Genomic DNA, 20676 nt, shown 5'->3' with positions numbered 1-20676 from the left:
GAGGGTTGCCTTAGACAAGTGAAAACTAACTTTTCTAGACCCCCTTTCCACATGACACTAGGGACAGGAGACAATGGCAGAAGAAAGAGGTACAAGACACTAAAATCCCCTTTATTTCTCACATTTTAGGACAACCTGAGATTCCATGCATGACTTTTCCTCTCTAACGCCATTCCACATGAGAGCTGTCCTCATTCTCCTCTGCAGAAAGCTCCAAATTCAGATGTAGCCCAAGCGGGCGAGGTGAACCCACAATTTGTTCTGAAGGTCAAGACTACAAACACAATCTAAGATGGGGCGGGACCCAGTATTTTCCCAGTAACAAGTTCTTGTCCACCACAAATGAGGTCTGAGCAATGCCAGATGGAGGAAGGAGAGGTCAATGAGTGAAGAGTCCATTTCAAGATAGAAAAAGTAATCTAGTAAATTATACCCAGAATAAATAGACTGAAGCAAATAATGAGGAAAATAGACTGATGGATGACAAAACAAACAAAAACAGAGAGGATCAGCAAAGTTAAAAGTTGGTGCTTTGAAAAAACTGATAAAACTCTTAAACCATTGCTAAGGCTGATCAAGGTGGAGGGAGGGGTGGGAGGAGAGGCAGCACAAATAGCCAAATGATAGGAAAAAAGCTGGGCATGGAGTACACATATTTGATACATATTTACAGACAATATTATACAACACTTATGTCAACACAATTGAAAATATGGACACAATGAGAAAAATCTGGAACAATACATCTGCAACAAACTGACACAAAAAGAAACAGAAAGTCTGAGTAATTACACAGCTATTCAAGGACTTTGGCTCATAATTTAAAACTTGTACACCAAAAAACCCAGGCATAGATGGCTTCATTAATGTTCTACCAAACATTTAGGAATGAAATTATCTTAATCTTACACAAACCCTTACATTGAATATCAAGAAGGAATATTTTCACTCAGTCTGTGAGGCCAGCATAGCACTGATTCTGAAAACCTGAGAAAAAATTCACAAGAAAGAAGGACGGGCTGACCTCACTCCTGAAAACTCTAAAACAAAATACTATCAAACTAAATCCAGCAATATATAAATGGGGAAAATACATCATGACCAAGTTGGTTTATCCAGAAATGCAAAGTTAGCTTTGCATTTGTAAACTGATTAACATAATTCATATTAATAGAAAAAAAAGAAAAAATAATATAATCACTTCAATAGTAGAAAATACAGTTGGCAAAATTCAATATCCATTCTAGAAAAAGAAGACAATTTCCTTAATCTGATAAAGAGTATCTACAAAACACATACAGCAAACATCATTTTTAATGGTGAAATGTAGAAAACATTCCCACTGCCCTTGGAAATGATACAAGGATGCTTGACATCATCACTGTTTTGACATTGTACTGAAGGTCCTAGCCACTGCAATAAAGCCAAATAAACAGATACATGATAGATATAGATAGATAGATAGATAGATAGATAGATAGATAGATAGATAGATAGAAAGAATAACTATGAGAAAGAAAAAATTAAAACTTCCATTAGTCACAGATGATATGAATGTATATGGAAAAAAAATCTTAAAAAATCTATAGATAAATTATTCAAGTGAATAAATGAGTTTAGCAAAGTTGTTAGAGATCTTCCTGGTATTTCCATATATCATCAACAAAAATAAAATTTTAAAAGATAACATTGATAATAGTATAAGGAAAAAAACACTAAGAAAAAAGGGATAAACCTCATGAAAGATGTGCAAGATTTTTACACACTAAATTATAAAACATTATTTAGAGACATTGAAAAAATCTTTATAAATAATGGGGTATTCCATGTCCATGGATTAGGAGAAATATTATAAAGACACTATTTCTTTCCAAATGTAACTATAGAGTTAATGTGACCCCCATTAAATACGAATAGGCTTTTTGTAGAGATCTACCTGTTGATTCTAAAATTTACTTAATATTGTCAAGTGCCAAGAATACTCAAGACACCCTTGAAGAACAAGGTGGGTGAACATGCTCTACTGGGTATCACCATGTCATAAAAAGCCACAATAATTAGGACAAGTGCCAGGATAGGCAAACTAATCAAATAGAAAAGGGAACCCAAAACAGACCTAAATATATTTATGACAAAGGAGGTACTGCATCACAGTTCAAAAAGGACTGTTCTTTTTTTTCCAACAAATACTGCACTAGGATATGTGTTTGAGAAAAAATAGTAATTCCTCCTACCTCATACAATACATAAAAACCATTGTAGGTGGACTATAGATCTAAATTTTAAAAAAAGTGAAATCATACAGTTTCTAGAAGCAGCATTAAATAATATCTTGAAGAGCCTGGATGAGCAAAAATTTCTTTAAAATGGCACAAAAAGGATCAATGATAAATAACAATACAGAAAAATAAAGAGTTTCTGTTCTCCAAAAGACACCATTAAGAGAGTCCACAGATGGAAAGAAGACAGATAACTGAACAAGGGCTCATACCCAGTCTAACCCTCTGTCGGTCTCTCTCTTCTGAAGAAAATGTAAAGGAAGAATCATGAATTTTTTTATAAAGAAAACTAGCATCTGGGACCTTATTCACTACACTCATTATACAGCTGAGCAAACTGGAGGCAAGGGGTCATGGAGCTGAGGTCTCATAATTTCCACTCTAATGCTGTTTCTCCACTACTAGACAAGATAAGCACACAGAACTGAGAAAACAACAACAGCAACAAATCATAAGATAACCTGAAAAACTCAACAATAAAAATACTCAAGAAACTAGGAATCAAAGGGTATTTTCTCTTCCTGATAAAAAGGCACCTAAGAAAAACCTGCAGCTAACACCAGACCCAGTGGTAAGACTGAATGTCTTCCCAAAATTAGGAACAAGACAATGATACCTGTTGGCACCAATCCTGTCTGACATTGTATTGGAAGTTCCAGGCAATAAGGCAAGAAAAAGAAATCAAAAGGCATCCAAATATGAAAGGAAAAGAGTGAAACTATTTCTATTTCCAGACAACATGATCTTGTAAATTTAAAAAATGCAAGGGAATCCACTAAACATCTACTAGAACTAATAAACAAATTCAGCAAGTTTGCTGGGATCAGTACACAAAATTCAACAACTTACTTCTATAAATTAGCAATGAACATTCTGAAAATTAAATTAGAAAACATTCCCACTTACAATAGTACCAAAAAAGAATTTTGTAAATATTTTTATTTAGAAATAAATTTAGCAAAAGAAATACAAGTCTTGCACACTGAAAACTACAAAACACTGTCGAAAGAAGTTAAAGAAGACCTAAATATATGGAAAGACGTCCCATGTTTATGGTTCAGAAGACTTAACCTTAACGTAGCAATACTTCTTCAATCAATCAACAGATTCCATGCAATCTCCATCAAAATCCCAGCCAACTTCTTTGCAGAAATTGACCAGCTGATCCTAAAATCCATACGGAAATGCAAGGGACCCAGAATAGCTAAAACAATCTTGAAAAAGAACAAAGTTGGATGACTTACACTTCCCGACTTTAAACCCTACGACAAAGCTACGGTATTCAGAACACTGTGGAATTGGCATAAGAAGGATATATACACCACTATAACAGAACAGAGAATCCAAAAACTGGTTTCCTGGATCAACTGATTATCAACAACAGTCTCAAGACAATTTAATGGGGAAAGAATTGACTTTCCAACAAATGGTAACAGAACAACTGGACATCCACATGCAAAAGAATGGAGTTGGATGCCCACTTCATCTCATGCACAAAAAAATTACTCAAGATGGATCAAAGACTTAAATGCGAGCACTAAAACCATAAAAATTCTTAGAAAAAAGCACAGATGTGCTATCTGGCCTTTGGTTGGACAATGCGTCTTAGATATGACACACCCAGAGCACAGGCAACAAAAGAAAAAATCGGTAAGTTGTACTGCATCAAAATTCAAAACAATTTTGCTGCAAAAAGTGTACGTTTTTGTACACGATCAAGAAAGTGAAATACTACTCCACAAAAGGGAAAAGATATTTGTAAATCTTATATCTGATCATGAAATTGTGTCTAGAAGACATAAAGAATACTTACATCTCAATAATGAAAGGACAACCCAATTCTAAAAACGGTAAAGGATGTAAATACACATTTGTCCAAAGAAGATACACAAATGGCCAATACATACATGAAAATATGCTTCACGTCACTAGCCATAGGGAGATGCAAATCAAAATCACAGTGAGATAGCACTTCTTCACACGTACTAAGATGGTTACAAGCAGAAGGACGAATGCTCGCATGGGCATGGTGATACTGGGTCCTCCATACGCGCTGCTGAGAATGTAACAGTCTGTCCACAGTTTGGCTCTTGTGGACATTGCTGCTACAAACAGTGGGGTGCAGGATCACTGTGTTTGTATCCTTTGGATAAATACCAAGTAGTACAATTGCTAGGTCCCGGGTAGCTCTATTTTTAGAGTGTTCTCCAGAGTGGCTGCACCAGTTTGCATTCCCACCAACAGTGTAAGAAATGTCCACTGACAGAGGAATGGATAAAGAAAATGTGGTGGAATGGAATATGACTCAGCCATCAAAAAGAATGAAATCTTGCCATTTGAAAGGATATGGATGGATCTAGAGGGTATTATGCTAAGCGAAATCAGTCAGTCAGAGAAAGACAGATACCATATAAAACAGAACAGATGAACATAGGGGAAAGGAAGGAAAAATAAAATAAGACAAAACAGAGAGGGAGGCAAATCATAAGAGACTCTTAACTCTAGGGAACAAACTGAGGGTTGCTGGAGGGCAGGTGGGTGGGGGATGGGGTAATTGGGTGATGGGCATTAAGGAGGGCACGTGATGTAATGAGCACTGGGTTTTATATGCAACTGATGAATCACTAAATCCTACCTCTGAAACTAATGAAAACAAATAAACAAATAAATAAATAAAAGCAGTCTGTTAGGCCTTCAAAAGATCTAACAAGAGTAGCTCCCTACTCCGAGGTCTATACCCCAGGGAAGTGAAAATATACTTCCAGCTAAAAGTTAGCACCTGAATGTCCATAGCAGATTATTCATAGTAGCCAAAAAGTGGAAACACCCCAAATGTCCACCAATAAATGATTGGATAAATAAAAGTGGTCCATACAATGGAATATTAGCTACCAATAGAAAGGAATGAAGGACGGAGGAACACTACAGCCTGGCGGAACCAACCCAACAGGAAAGAAGCCAGTCACAAAGGACTATGTAAGGTATGATTCTACCTATTGGAAATTTCCAGAACAGGCACATTAGTGGTTCCTCAGGATGGGGATGTAGAGGGGAAATGGAGAGTGAGGCTAATGGGTAGATGGTTTCTTCTGGGAGTGGTGAAAATGTTCTAAAATTGATCGTGGAGATAGTTGCACAACCTTGTGATGGTTGTGAACGTAGGCGGAACCACTGAATTGTACACTTTAAATAGGTGCATTGTAATGATACATGCATTGCACCTCAATAAAGCTATTATTACCAAAAAAAAAAAAAACAAAAAACAAAAACGGGGGGGTTCCCACTGCAGATATACATTAGGTAAAGTGGATAATACGTTTTTCAAATCTATAACAAGCTTCCAATGGTCACATGGTCCTTACAATGTGGTACCGTCCCAAGACTTTATCTTAATTTCTTTAAAAAACTTAACCTTGCACCGCGTTTGTTCCCCTTTGGGCCCCTTCCGACTCCCCCGCTGGGGTCCTCCCTCTCCTTTGGTCCCCTCCGGACTCACCGCAGGACCTGGGTCGCAGGGCCCCCAAGGGCGCGGGGCTCCGACTACGGGGCGGGCCCGGGGGCGGCCGCTGCGACCTCGGGGCGTGTGCAAACACCGCCCTCCGCCGCCCCCGATAGGTCCCACCCCACCTTGGAGACCTGCGGGGCGGAGGCGGGGAGGAGCGGCGCAGGAGGCCCGCGCGCGGCCGGTGCTCGGAGGCGGCTCCGGGAGGCCGGGCGGGCCGGGCAGGCTCGGGGGAGGCCGGGCGCGGGATGTGGGCGCCCAGCGGCCCGCAGGGGCCCGCGGGCTGGGACCGCCGCAGGGTGGGCGCCCGGCTGCGCGCCGCGCTCGCCGGGCTGCACGAGCTGCAGGGGCTGCGCGCCACGCAGCAGGCGCGCGTGCGGGGCGCCCTGGCCCTGCAGCCCCCGCCGGGGCCCGCCGCCCCCCGCGGCCCCTGCGCGCCCGAGCCGCGGCTGGAGGCGGCGCTGGGGGCGCTGCAGGAGCAGCTGGTAAGGAGCGCGGGGCCCGGGGGCGTTGGGGCGCGCGGGGAGGCGGCGAGCCGGGCCACCTGGTGCGGGCAGCGCGGCGGCTGGGCTGTCCGACTGACTGGAGGGCGCCCCTTGGGATTTCGGGGGACGCAGTTTGGGTTCAGACGAGACGGCCGCGGACGCCCGAGGGACAGGCTCCTGTTCTGAAAGGCGCCCCGGGGCTGCTCCCGGGGCTGCCGCCGTCCCCGCGCAGGCAGGCTTTTAGCGTGCGTCCTGTGCGACTTCCGGCGCTGCTCTGATAAGAGCGCACTAAGTCGGTTTCTCCTGGCGGGGCTTGCTTGGGAGCCTGGCGTCAGACCCGGGACACAGGTGTCCCTGCTGCGCAGGCTCGGGAACATTGCCCGCGTGCTCGGCGCAGCCCGAATTGTCCCCATAACGTGCTCAGGTTAAATGGGGTCCGGTCATTGAACAAAATAGTGAGGAAAGCATGTGTCCCGTGAAAGCTTCTTCAACTTTAAAATTGTAGCCTAACCTGTAAGACGAGGCGTGGCCTCTGAGTCCCAGAGGCCGTGATACCGGGGACCCTCCTAGGATTGCTTCACCCTTGTGTCTCCTGGCTACCCGGCCTCCTCCAAATGCCAGCACCTTGTTACAGGGTTGAAGACGCTCAGATGGTTGCTCCTCCCTTTTTAATCAGCTGCAGGCTTTCTCTTCGTGTACTGGAAAAAACTCAGAGTTTTTTCAGGATTGCAGTATGTTTTAAAGGAAAAATGAAAAGGCTGTATGGAAACATTCCTATCTGATGCAGTTAATTCTAGTCCTCTTAAAGTGGGATTTTTTAAATTTAGAAATTCAAATCTGTTCCGTTTAAAAGCTGCTGGCCGTCTTCACAAAGCAGCCCAATGATTCTGCAGCCTTGCTATCAGCTTAGCTCCCTCCGGTTACCGGCTTGTTGGGTGTTTCTGGATTCCAGAATCTGGAAGATGCCTCCCAGGACTCCGGACCCATATTGCAAAAAGCAGGCGGAAGGTGGAGGGAGAAGAACCTGGGCCCTGACTATGCAGCCTCCCCTCTGCCTGTGATTGAGCTGCCCCACAGAGGGCAGGAGCCGGCTCTGGAGGGGGACCGTCCCCGTGTTTTACCGCCCTTAGTGGTCTGCCCTGGTTCCCCGCGTGTCCGCACCTCGAGCTCCGCGGCACACAGCCGCCTACAGAGATGCGTGGCTCCCGGGGAAGGGCCAGGAGCTGCTGAGATGCTGGCCTGAATGCTCCTCAGCGGGGCAGGAGCACAGCTGGCAATTAACTTGACTTAAGTAATACACAAATCAGACTTGCGAGTCCTCAGCCTCTAATTACAAGTAGCCTTTGGAAGAGATCAAACAGGTTTCTTTGTTTAATTTTTTTTTTTTAATGTGCGGACCAGAAGGAACACGCAGACTTTGTCTTCAAACTTTGTTCTTGGTGTGGATTATGTGATCAAAAGAGAAGAATAATTGAATTTGTGTGACATCAGCTAGGGCTTAACACTTAACATCTTCTTGCAGGGAAAACAATAGGAGTAATACTAGTTCCGTGATGAAGAGTATAATCAAAAGCCTTTCATCCGCAGCGCAGTTGCAGACTCGCAGCGCCCGCTCCCTCAGGGCCCCTCCCAGTCCCGCACTGGCACGGAGCAAGCGTCAGCATTCAGGTGTGAAGACAGGAAGGGCTTGGATCCTGCCCCTGGGCAGCTTTGTCCTGCAGGAGTTCACCCGTGAGAATGAACCTGAGCGTTTCTGGGGATTTAAACTGCAATTAGGAACTTAGCAGAGTTAGCACGTTAACACTTACCCAAATGGGCTGCACCTAAAGTCACAAAGGAACATGCAGTAGGTGCTTAATAAGTATTTGGTGAGCAAATAAAGGCGCGACTTCCGTTGCTCTAACAGAAGAGAACGTTTACCGTCTCCCTGGTCTAGATTTCTGAGCCAGTGATACCCCGTGCCCTCTGAGCGGGGCAGCTGCTTCTCCCTGGCCAGCCCTGTGCTTCTGTTGGTAACTCCAGGGAGATGGGCCATCCCTGAGAAGTGGCCGCCGTCCCCGTTTCCTAGGAGTTAGGTGCCCGGCGACATGGCCATGGCCTGTGATGCCCCAGAGGAGGCCGGAAGCTCCACCTCCCAGCAGGAGGTGCCCTGAGGTGCAAGTGAAGAAAGGTTCTGGGGACCCCGCGGTGAAATCTTACCCTGCAGAATTTCTTGGGAGCTGACTTGGCCGGTCATGACTTGTCCTAAGAGTGACAGCGTGCGGTGATTGCTTCTCACTGGCAGGGTCTGGCATTAAATCCTGCAAGAGCAGGCTGCCTCCGCAGCGGTTAGCATGAGGTCGGCTGTGTTCCCTGGACTGGCCGTGTTTGCTTCCTGAACTCACAGGGGCGTGAACTTGCTCAAGGTCACCAGTGAGGGCAGGGCATCCCCAGGACTGTGCCAGGCCTCCATCCAGTACTCGCGAGGCTGATCTGTGCCCCGGGGCCTTTGCTATTGATCGGTGGACCTCTTTTGCAGCGTGGCGGTAATGTTTGCCCGCATACAGGGCCCGGGGGTAGACACGGCAGTCATGTCTGTCCTGTTTCCTTTGCATACTCCCAGCTTTTGAGGAAGGAAAAAAGGTTCAGGTTTAGACGCCATGGGTGTATCCTGAACTTGAGGGCATTTTTCCTTTTTGTCCTTTGGGTCTGCCCTAAAGGTTTGAGGAGACCAGAATGCTGAGTCGTGGATGGAAACCAAAGACAAGTGGAAATCAGATGGTTCTCTTATGGTACATAAAGTAAACATTTCAGAGAGAGGGATAAGCTGAGTCTTTGTTTTTAATGGCATTCCCTGGATTGCCGTTCTCAAGCTTCTTGCCTCTGTGAGAACCCTTTGCATTCCCTGGGAGGCTTGTCCAGACGCAGGCTCCCAGGTGTGGCCAGGATCCCAGGAGTCTGCATTTACGCTCAGGCGATCCCACCTCCTGGGGAAGTGTGCGCTCCCTTCCCCCCTCAGCCCCTTACAGGGGCTGGGGGGATTCTGACACTGTTCGCTGCCCTGATAGTGAGCCTGGATGCTGGGGACAGAGGTGGGAAGGAGGGGGCCCCCCAAACTTGCTGGCTCTGACGGGGATGCATGTGGCTGCCACGGTCCCGTTCACCCAGCACTGACGTGTCTGTAACATTTTGTCTGCAGAAGAAATATGTGGAGAGAGATGCTCTGTGGCTGGGTTGCCGTGGATTATGCTCTGTCCTGGTCACAGACCGAACTTAAGACGATTAGCACAAAGTTAGATGCCAAGAAGGAGTTAATGAAGAGCAGAGACGTACAACCCCAAGGGAGGGACGGGGGGAAGGGTTAACGAGGACAGTGTAAATCCTGGGTGGCGAAGCCCTGTGGACAACGAGCGGGCAGGTCCTGAGGATGCGGTAAATCATCTGCGAAACCCCAACAGCCCGTGTGCCTGTGGCCTCTGGACATTAATCAGAAACCACCCACCAAAGGCCTGGCTGGCCAAACATTAATCACCAAGCAGTTAGTCTCAGCACAAACACACAGAGGTGACTCTTTTTTGTGGAAGGAAGGACGCGAACTGGGGCATCAGAGGTGCCCTCTTCCTTCAGAAGGATGAGAACATCGTGATTTGGAAGAGAAGAGGTCAGATCGGTTTGTAAGCATCGAGGTGTGACCTAACAGAGGAACTGACTTTTCTGTTGGCACAGTGGCCTTACTCTATGACAGGAAAAGAAAAGTCAGTTGCAGAAGAAAGGCACAAGTCCCCTTTGCCTGAATCGAGTGTTCTTTACGGGGAGGGTCGTTCGCAGAAGCCCATCTTTGCATACCTCTCTCTCTGCTTTTCACCTGGGTAATGTTTTCCTTTGTAAAAAATATTCAGAGTAAGAAGTCAGATGTTTAGGCTGGACTGGATGGTTCGGGGATTATAAAGTTTATATTAAAGTCAGGACTGGTTTTTGCTGTGATATGTTTACAGGTGGTGTTGTGGCTTCGAGACTCTGTTCTGTAACACGTGGAGCTTGCTCTCAGAGCCCTGGATGGGGTCCTGGAGCAGAGGGGAGTTGGGCACGGTGGCCCCGGGGAGGTGGCCCGGGCATGGTGGCCCAGGGAAGGTGGTCTGGGCCTAGTGGCCCAGGGAAGGTGGCCTGGCGTGCACCAGGCACTGTATCAGGCCCTGGGCTTCTCACCCACTTCACCTTACCTGGGCTACTATCTGGTCGCTGTGCCCACGTGACTTCCTCGTAAGAATCAGAAATGACTGCGACCTGCTTCCCTCTTGGACTGCATCCTCATAGGACTGAGATTACTGAAGTAATTAGGAGGCTCGGGAATTCCTCACTTTCTGTATTAAATTTGAGACACAACTAATCATTTTCTTAAACAGGGTGAACCACATAATTACATTCATTCATTATTTTCCTTAAACTTAATTGTTGATAAAAATAAGAAATTTATGCAGCACACCTTAAAAACGGTGTTGTTTTATAATGGAAAGAAGAAAATCAGTATTTATGAAGCACTCAGTGCTAGTTGCCATACTTACATATATTTACGTGTGGGAATGTGTGCGAATACGTATTCTGAGCATTAACCGCATACACATGTTTTATGTGCATTATATAATTACACACACATATGTTCGGCTAATGCTCTTAATAACCCGTTTACGGCTGAAGCCTGGAGAGGGTAGAGCCTCAGGGCAGAGCTAAGATGGAACCTCTACACCCGGAAGATTCTCGGGCAGATTTTTGAGGCTCGCTGGGTGCAGGCACTGTCCCCTCCTGCCGGGCCTCTGCCCTGTCCCTGAGGGCTCTTCTCCTAGAACAGCCAGCTGTAAAGGGGGCGATACGCAGAAGGGGCCTTTTTCTCTCCTGGGGAATTTCCTAGGCCCTTGAAAAGTCCGGGGGTCACCCAGGGCCTGCTGAGTAAAAGAATATGGCACAGGAGTGTGGGAAAGTAGGTTCTTACATAAAACTCAGGGAACAGCGGCTGAACGCGTCGTCTGTGCCACGTGCAAGAGTAGGTGCTTTGGATCCTGAGCTTACGCTCAGACGCTGTATCAGTCTCCTTATAAAGAAATACGTAGCTGAGAATTGCTGATTTTTCCAAAAGTCTGCAGTTGCGGGTGGGAAACCGGTTGACAGGGGAGGCGTGACCGGAGGGCAGGGGAATTGGTTCGGGGGATGGGTACAGAGTTGCTGGAGCCTGTGGATTGTGGAGTTTACGTCGCAGGCCCAGTGCGACGTCCCGTGGGGCGTGGAGCTTGCGTTCTGCCCTCGGACAGCGTTATTTCTCACGCTCTCCCTTCCTAGAGCCGCTTACGACACCAGGACGCCGGCCTGAAGACCCGCTGGGAGCAGCTGGACCGGCGGATGGGTGAGCTGCAGCTGGACGTGCGCCGACCCTGCAGCGAGGTGGCCGACAGCGACAGCAGGCCCAGCTCAGGTAGCCTGCGCCCCGGGGACCGCACACGTGCGGGGCCGCCCAGGCTCCCGGGCCCAGCTCAGTGAGGGCGGCCCCGGCCTGGAGAACCCGTTCCCGAGGAGGACTGGAAATGCACCCCTTCCCTCCTTCTCCCTAAATGTGCTTCGGGAAAAGGGGAGTGTGCACGTAGGGTGTGTTCGTGGAGAGCCTTCCTGATGGACGAAGCCGCCGTGAGTGTCTCACCTCTGGGCTGACACAGATTCGGGGCCGTGTTCAGGTTGGAGTAACAGGGAGGTTGTGAAGAACTGTGTTATGAGACCACAGTCTGCAGGTGTATCCAGTCTCAATTCTGCATAGTCTGTCAGAGAAGGGGGTCAGGACACTGTCCCCTTGCCCGCTGCCCGTCTGTCCCTTGCCCTAGAGCCGCGAGAAGATTGTTCTGGAGCCGTTCTGACCCTCCTGGTTCAGGGCACATCATGCCGCCTGGCCAGAGCCTGGTGCACGGCCACCCCAGGAGCCCACGGACAGCGTTGTTTGCTGTTTCTCTTTCTGTAAATTTGCAAAACCACGGCCTGGTCTGGGTGTGTGATGCGTGTGTCGGGGTCCGGGCTAAAGGCCTGCAGCACGCTGCCCTTCCTCTGAGCTGCAGGCACCGGGGAGGGAGGGACAAGGACGCCAGAGGCCTGGCCCCGTAGGAGAGGGAAGCCACTTGCCCAGGAGGGGGGCACGCTGGTGGGGGGACATGGGCAAAGGGGGCTCCCACGGACCGTGTTCACAGAGCGACAGTGGACAGTAACAGGGAGCCCCCGGCCAACGTCTCCAGTGCCCGCCTTGCTGAGACCCGGAGCCCCCCTGAGCACCGGGACCTGCTCAGGCAGGAAAGGGGCCGCTGCGCCGGGGTCGCTGACCGCCTCCACTCACCCCGTCTAGGCTTCTACGAGCTGAGCGACGGAGGCTTCTGCTCCCTGTCCGCCTCCTGCACATCCATGTGTAGTGACCGCATGTCCTCCTCCTTGGGCACTTTGCCGCCAGCTGACCCCACGGCCAGGCCCGACGCAGGGGACTGCCGGCCCCGGTCGGCTGATGAGACCACTGTGCATGGAGCGCCCCCGCCCGCCTGGGGCCCCCAGGCCACGGAGGAGGGCATGTCCCGGCCCAGGCCCGTGTCTACAGGTAAAGGAGAGCTGGGAAGGGTGGGACGCCCCATCCAGGTGGTGGGGGCGGCTGGGGGCGGCTGTCCCACCACCGAGCACAGAGCGGCGAAGCCCTGTGTGCATCTGGTGCTGGTCCCACAGGTACTCTATAGGCTTTTTTTGGTTTTGGGATGGAGACAGGAGTACTTCTATTCATTACAACAAGTCTGTTGTGATTAAAAGCATTTTTTTCTTATGATTTAAGTGGACATCAGAAAGTTATTTTAAAAACCCTTCCAGAGCCCTTACACACCTTGACGGGTACCTGTCTGTAATTGGAATGGACACAGCACCCAGAGTGACCCAAACCTTGGGTGAATGAGGGCATTGAAATGATAGATTTTGAGTCCAGGCTTTACCTTCAAGCTGCGGCAGAGGGGAGACCAGAGCAGGTGTTGGAGTTGGCGTGCAAGCAAGCCCCCTCCGCAAGCTCGAGTCCCGGCGTCGGCATGCACGGTGGGCCGCTGTCCCTGCCGGCCTCCCCCCCACACCTGCACAGGGCACTGCACCCTCGTGGCGCTGCGTGGAAGGTGACACTGGGACCGCGCTGGGGTCTCCACGGTTCACCTGTTGCTCATTTTTCTCATTCCCAGGTGATCTGGAAAGAGTCCTGCCGTCTGAGGTGGTGCTCCAGAAACCCAGCGCACACCCCAAGTCCACTTCCGTTCTCTGCCACGGGATGGACCCCAAATACCAGCGTGACCTGGTGTCCAAGGGCGGCAGGGAGGTGTACCCATACCCCAGCCCCCTGCACGCTGTGGCGCTGCAGAGCCCTCTCTTTGCTCTGCACAAGGAGGCCCTGCAGGGTCATGGCCACTCACCCTCTAGGGAGCCCCTCCCCAGCCCCGCGGCCCTGGGCCCCATCCGGACTGGACCTGTCCTCGAGGCTGGTCCAGCTGCAGCCTATACAGACAGGCTGCTGAAGCTGCAGGCCCGAGGGACCCCCCCAAGGCGCAGTGTGGGTGAGCAGGGACCCTCAAGACGTGAGACGCCCCCATCCCCGCGGGAGCATGGTAGCCAGGGAGCGGATGGTGAAGGTGGCCTGGAGAAGCTGGTGTGCGCCCCAGGGAGAGCAGGGACAGGTGGGATGGCTCAGAGCGGGGACAGCAGCAGGGACAGCCTCAAGCAGCCGGGACCTGCGCCCCTCGCAGCCACCCCACACCCCAGCAGCCTTCCAGAGGAGGAACCCAAACCCCCGAGTGGCCGCGTCCGTGGGGAGACCATGCGGGGCTCCCGTCAGTCGGGGCATGGGCCAGCCCCCTCTCCTCGCCCCCAGGCTCAGCAGCAGGCTCTCAGCTTCCAGGACAGCACAGTCCTGTTGCCCACCAGGAGGGGGGGCAGGGAGAGCCCCACGCTGGCCCCAGGGCGCTGTGCCCGGCCCCCATTTGCTGACAGCGGAGCGTCCGCCCTGGGGCTGAAAACAGGCCACCCCAAGACAAAGTCTGTGAAGATCAAGAGAGGGTCCAGTGACAAGGTGCTGCGGTTTGGGGGGCAGCCATTCCCCGGGGGGGCCCTCGCAGCCCCCCTGTTGCCCCCCGAGTGGGGGGAGGATCCCAGGAGGAGGCCCACCCTGCCGGGGACGGCGCCCAGCCGGTCCTGCTCTGAGCCCAGACTCTACCCCGTGCCCCTCCTGGTGCCCCTGGTAGTGGCCCGACGGGAGGGTCTCCGGGCCCCCACCCAGGCCTCGTTCCCCTTGGAAGCAGCTGCTCTGGCAGCAGCTGGGGGGCAGGTGCGGAAGAAGCAGCGCAGGTGGCTGTCCTCTGTGGAGATCTCAGGCAGCCTGGGGCCCCACAGGCCGGCGGCGAGCAGAGCGGGGGGCCCACGGCCGGTGTGTGCCCGCGCCAGGCCCAAGCTGCCCCGCCAGGACGCCCGGGTCGAGAGCGAGTCGGAGGGCTCTGAGCAGTCGGCCGAGGGCACCTCCCTGCTCCACTCCACTGTGGCCGAGAGCAGCGAGGACGGGGCGAGCGACCGCACCACCAGCCGCTTTGGGGACCAGGAGTCCAGCAGCAGTGACCCGGAGGCCGGGGCCTGGCCTCAGGCGTGTCCCCCGCAGCCCCCGAGGGCCCCAGGCGCCCGCAGGCCACCCCTGCCCCCGGTGCCCAAATTGTGCCGCATCAAGGCCTCCAAGGCCCTGAAGAGAAAGATCCGAAGGTTCCAGCCGGCGGCGCTCAGGGTCATGACCATGGTGTGAGGCCCACGGGAATCGGCTGAGCGCCTCCCTGGCCGCGCAAGGGACGAGGGTCCCAGGGGAAGCCATCCTCCTGAGGACCCGTGGGTGAGCGCGTGACCAGCACAGACAGGCCCTTCCCTGGCTAAGGACCAGGCTCTCACGTCGTTGGCTGTTCAGGATGTGGATGTGGGTGTGTGTCGTCTTGCTAGCATGGATTATCTCTGACGTCGCTCAGAAGAGGGGGTGAAGTGGGTCCCCTGGGCTCACCCCGTGGACCGCAGTGGCTCTGGTGAGCGTTGGCCCCAGCGGAGACTGGTAGAGACTGCAGTCCCACCCACCGACTGCCTCTGTGTCAGCGTCTTCCCGGGGCGGGCGTCCCACCAGGCTTCCGGGGTGTCTGCCTTGTAGTCCTGGTGGTCCCCCCCACCCCCACCGTCCCCTGGCCCCCGGCCCTGTTCTGCGTGGGTTGGGCATCGTGGTCACCCCCAGTCCTAAACCATGACTCCCAAAAAGCATTCTCCTAAAGGGCCGGTTGGAGGACAGTCCTCGAGAAATCAGGGTGTGAATCCCACGGTAAGCCCTCCCCATGAATAAATACGCAGATCACGCCCTTGTCTTCACTAGCCCATCTCCTCGTGAGCTGCCGGCTCCTTCCTGCTCGCACACAGTAGGCCTTCAGTCAAGCCTGACTCCCCACCACGTGGGCGCCCTCACCGGGGGTGGGAAGATGCATTTCCCAAACTCTGGGTCCAGTACACAAAACAGCATAAAAGTGTTTTTGAAGGGGTGCCCGGCTGGCTCAGTCTGTGGACCATGCAACCCTTGATCTCAGGGTTGTGAGTTCGAGCCCCGCGTTGGCTGTAGAGATTACTTAAAAATAAAATCTTTTAAAAAAAAAGTGTTTTTGAAAAAATAACCTTTTTTGGTGTTCATTGAAAGTGCCCCTCAACTTTTCCGGGTTTTCAGGGAAGCTGCCTGCTGAGTATCGCAACATTTCTAATTCCTGAAGCAGCTCTATCTTGAATCCCTCCCAGCGGCCCCAAAGTGCTTCCCTGGGCCTGGGGCCAAAAGAACAAGCGGGGGCGTCTACACCGCGGAGCCTGGGTGGCTGGGGACCTCAGCCCCTCCCCGGGGCTAAATGCACGGTTGGCCAGAATGGGGAGCTGAGCTAATCATCTCCCCAGAACCTGGGAAGGAAAAACAGTAAGAAAACCAGCCAAAATGTTGGTAGATTTATGGACATTCATGTAACAAGCGGCCATTTCAGGATGCAGTTTAAAGAGCTAAACATTTTAAAAAGCGATTGGCATTTTAGAACAAAGGCTGGCCCGTCGGGGTGGTGACGCGGAGCAGGACGCAGGGGCTGCCTTGTGTAGAACCTGGGCGACGCAGGTATTTCAAAAAGACAGAAATCAGGCATTTCCCGAGTCTGGGTGGAATTCCCACTCGGGCTTCATGGAATCAGCTTACGAACAGGAGAGAGGGTCTTCCTAAGCTTTTTAGAAACTGCTTCTGCAGTTGAACTCAAACCCACCCCTGATGCGATGTTACCCAGGACACTCTAAGAGCGGTCTAATTCTTAGCCACATGGCACACGGGGGGATGGGAACACGGGTTTGCCAGGATTCCTGGCGGGGGGGGCTCTGGGGACAGGGTTCCCGTCCGTCCCCACGGTGTGCCTGGGCATCCAAGCAGGCCGTTCTGGAGAGATAGCCGTGGGCTTCCGTCCATGGGGCACACTCCGCTCCCCGATGTCATCCCTGGCATGTGTTGGAGCTTTGCACACCCAAAGGGCTTCGGAATCACTAGCTGGCAATGGCAGACTTCTCTCCCATCCTCCACAGTCCCACCCATCCTGGCACCACAGGGACAGGACCGCCAGGCCGTGTGCCTCCGGCCGGGACACCTGGACTCTGCGATGAAGGGGATGCCGTGGGTTCGGGACCCCTGGGGCTGTTAACCCAAGACAGAAGGTGACACTGAAGGGAACAAAGGCCTTTATTTGGGGTGTCAGGCCGCAGCTCGGGGAGCATGGGGCCAGAAACGGATCCCACTTGTGTTGGGAGAGCAAGGGGTTTTATGAGAAAGCAGGAAGATGTAATTCTGTGATTTCGATGACAGAGAGAAAACTGCTGATTTGGTGCTGACCAGTGGTCAGCTTCGTCTCTCCCACTGCTGGTGACCATCTGGTCCTAACTAGCTCCAAACACCCTGTGGCTGTGGCCTCAGTGGGGCAGAGGGTCCTCGCGATCACAGGTCAGTCTCTCCCTCCCTCCCTCCCTCCGTCTCTCATCTCTCCCTGTCTCTCCCGCTGTCTCTGTCTCTGCCCCGCCCTCTCTCTCACCTGGAGAGATGTAGACACACACCTCAGTCTGCCCAAGGCCACAAGCTACCTGCTTGCTAGGGTGCTTGCATTTACTCTCAGGCAGGTTTGGAGTCGAGAGACGTAATCCGAGAAGCCTTGTCCTCCTGGGGCCCAAACGCCTTGAGGACCCCAGGAACACAGCCCAGCTGCACTGTTAGGGCCTGCAAGGCCCGAGCTGTTTTCGTGACCTCCCCGGGCTTGCTTCCTCCTTAGTCCCTCGGGGTTCGGCTTGAGGGGCAAACCGACCGTGTTGAACAGGGGCCTGGCCACAGTGGGCTCACCACGCTGGGGTCCTGTCTGCAGAGCGGCCCCACAGCTGGGCGGTCGGGAGAAGGCTTTGGGCAGGAGAGGGCAGAGCAGGTGTCCCCTCCAGGGTGAGGAGCCTACGTGGTCTCTGGCCCCTTCCGGAGCGACACCGCGTTCTGGGGAAGTACTTTAACACACAGTCACCATTCAGAGTCGCTGATAAGGACCCAGTGTGAGTGCCGCCGCTGAGCCTACATTTTGCAAGTAGAGCCTCTACAAATTCGGAGAAGGGCGCTCAGCAAGGCAGACGGCCCAGGACACCGTGTGCGGACCTGAGGACCCATCGAGGCCGACGTTGTAGCAAGCCCCTTACCTGCCTGGGTACTGTTTATTTCTAGCACTGCGGTCGTAACTGCTCGGGGAGGGGAAGTGAAGCAGGAGAACCCGCCTGCAAAGAGCATGGCCTGCAGCACTCGGGGGGGACTTGGCGGGGGGCGGGGGGGGGAGGTCGTGTGCATTGAAGACAGATGAGCTATTTCCCTTTCCCTAAAGCATTTCTTAAAAAAGACAATACAGTTTGACATTTTGGATCATTAGAAATCATTTGTAACTTCTACCATGATTAAAATACAAATACTTTAGCCAAAACCAAAAAATAAACTAGATTCTAAGGATTAAAGTCAAGCTAAGGTAGAAATTGGATATATGAGTCGTTAATTATTTATAAAAATTGGAAAAAAGTGTAATTACGTCAGAGAAAATGTCCCACTATATTTCCACATATTGTGTCATCTGAGGAAACAGAAGGTTTGCCTTTTATTGTGGACTGAATGTCTGTCCCGCGGTGTGCCCGAGCTTGGAGGGGCCTGGGGGGTGCGGGCTGTGGGGAGGAGGTCAGGCGAGCACACCCCGAGGTGGCAGCACCTGCCGGCCGGAGAAACCAGCCCCAGGGCCCCTGGAGCAGGACCCTGGCCTCGGCCTGTGGGAGAAGGAGAGTCTGTGTGTCCTCACGGCCGCCCCTCCGCTCACTCAGGCGGAAAGTGCGGGAGCGGGGAGAGCACTCAGCACCGCGGGCTAAAGACACTTACGCATCCCAAATATCTCTCTTGTGATCAGGGGGGTAGCGAGGACCAACCAGAGTCTGAGTCTTCAGTCAGCCAGCCAAGCGCATTTACGGAGCACCTACTGTATACGGGAAGCGGCTGCTGTGTGGGGGGAGGGGAAGGTCAGCTCTGGGAGCTGTGTCTCCTTGGGGGAAACAGGCATGACCGAGGGACTGACGGCGGGGCGGGGGGGCGATGCACTCACAGGCTTCCCTGGGCCGGGCAGCGTGGAGGGAACACGAGGCAGAGCGGAGATTTACCCCGCAGACCGATGGAGCTGGGGGGGAAGGGAGGCTGGCAGGACCCGGGGGGCCCTCAGGGTGGCCCAGCATGCAGAGAGGACTCCGAGGCGGGAGCAGGCAGGGGCTGCAGCAGAAGGGGGTCCTGGGGCAGAGACCCAGGGCAGGCCGGGCAGCGGAGACCCCAGTGCAGAAGGGGCTCAGCGGGGAGGCCTGGGGAAGCCAGCAGGCACAAGGAGGGGGCTCCGTGTGATTGGGTGGGGAGCGCCTGTGGGTTTCTCTGGTTGGCTCTGACGCGGGAGCAGGGACAGAAGCCACAGGGCAACTGCCATTTGGGGCGGTTTGCTACAGAAACTACTGTCCAGCCTCCCGAACGGTCAGTGCAGACAGCCGCCGACTCCCCGCGGGTCTGAGGAGGCAGCTGGCCTCCAAGCCGGTTTCTGGGCAGGCCACGGCGGGCTGCGGGGCAGAGCTCCATCGGGACACCAGGCCGTGCCACCGTCCATGTGTACGGCCACGGAGAACACAGGAGGCTCGTGTCCGGAGAGGCCCATTACCGAGCTGCACTGACCTGGGGCCAGGAAGGGGCCCGCAAGGATGCGAAGGGCCCCCGCCAGGGGCGTGCGGTGGGGCCAGGGCCAAGGGAGGGGTCGCGGAGGTGCCATGCGCGTGACCAGACACGCAAAGGCTGGCGGGTCTGTGGGGGGAGCCCTCCGTCTCCCTCAGAAGACCCCGCACAACAGCGATGCAGACGAGAGAGACCAGGGGCACGTCCAATGTCACTCACTCGTCCCCAGGGAGAACTCTGAACTCTTGCTGAAGCAGGAGTGCGTCCATCCTCCCAGAAATAAGAACCGGCATTTCTGTTTCCATTTTAAGATGTTTTGTCCTTTTCTTTCATTTTTTTTATTCCATCTTGTTTCCACTGTTAGATTCTTTGCAGCCGTGACCGCCTAACCGAGGATAAAATTCACTGCACACCACTTACTTCAGTGAGCTTCAGCCTCACCTTCCTTATTTTCCCCCATCTCCACCTGCTGTCCCATTTGGGGTCACAGGGTCCATCTCAGATTCGGGTCCCTGAGCTCTCCCCCCTGGGGGACCCGTGGTGGTGGCCGCGTCTCGTCTGGGACCTGGGACAGCAGCATGCCCGCCGCCGCCACGATCCGGCTCATCCCAGAGCCGGCCCGCGCCGACGGACACTCATGATGAAGGTGAAGGAGGGGGACGGACGGCGTCTGCCCTGAGATCTGGACGAGCGGTGGGGGGCGTGTGCGGGCGCTCTGCGGGGAGCCCCCAAAGCGGCTGCCAGCCGGTGCTCGGGGGGAAGGATCTCCTTTCTGCTGATCCTGATGAATCAGGAGCGTTCTGTAGGCTATCTGTGAGGAGGAGAGTCATCTCTAAGCCCTCCATGAGGCTCGGCTCTGCACCGCTGATCTTGCTTGCTAAGGACGAGGCGCTCAGGCTGGTCCTCGGCGACCACGAGGATTCCCACCCTGGCTCGAAGAGGTCTGGCTCCGACCGGTCATCCAGAAGGAGGAAGCAGACAGTCAGCAGTTCTCAGAAAGCCTGGCGCTCCCAGGGTGTCAGCTTTGGAAAACACGCCAGACTGCGGCTCTCGGAGCTCCGGCCAGAGGCCAGCCCCCAGGCCTCTGCGTCCTGCAGTTGAAGT

General features: G+C 53.0%; 1 protein-coding gene across 1 annotated transcript; it reads left to right on the top strand.

The window, feature by feature from the left end:
- The first annotated feature begins 6029 nt into the window (after positions 1-6029).
- Positions 6030-15904, top strand: LOC118001797 (dapper homolog 2-like). The gene is made up of 4 exons (XM_034991943.1): positions 6030-6266; positions 11577-11709; positions 12619-12861; positions 13475-15904. Exons 1-4 carry the CDS (start codon positions 6030-6032, stop codon positions 15070-15072), a joined length of 2211 nt encoding a protein of 736 aa, XP_034847834.1. The 3' UTR covers positions 15073-15904.
- Positions 15905-20676: the final 4772 nt, after the last annotated feature.

The sequence above is a fragment of the Mirounga leonina genome, unplaced genomic scaffold (genome assembly GCF_011800145.1).
Source record: "Mirounga leonina isolate KUSES-001 unplaced genomic scaffold, KU_Mleo_1.0 Mir_54, whole genome shotgun sequence".
In the NCBI taxonomy this organism is placed as follows: Eukaryota; Metazoa; Chordata; class Mammalia; order Carnivora; family Phocidae; genus Mirounga; species Mirounga leonina.
The sequence above is the reverse complement of the archived record's forward strand: the minus strand, read 5'-3'. Positions and strand labels throughout refer to the sequence as shown.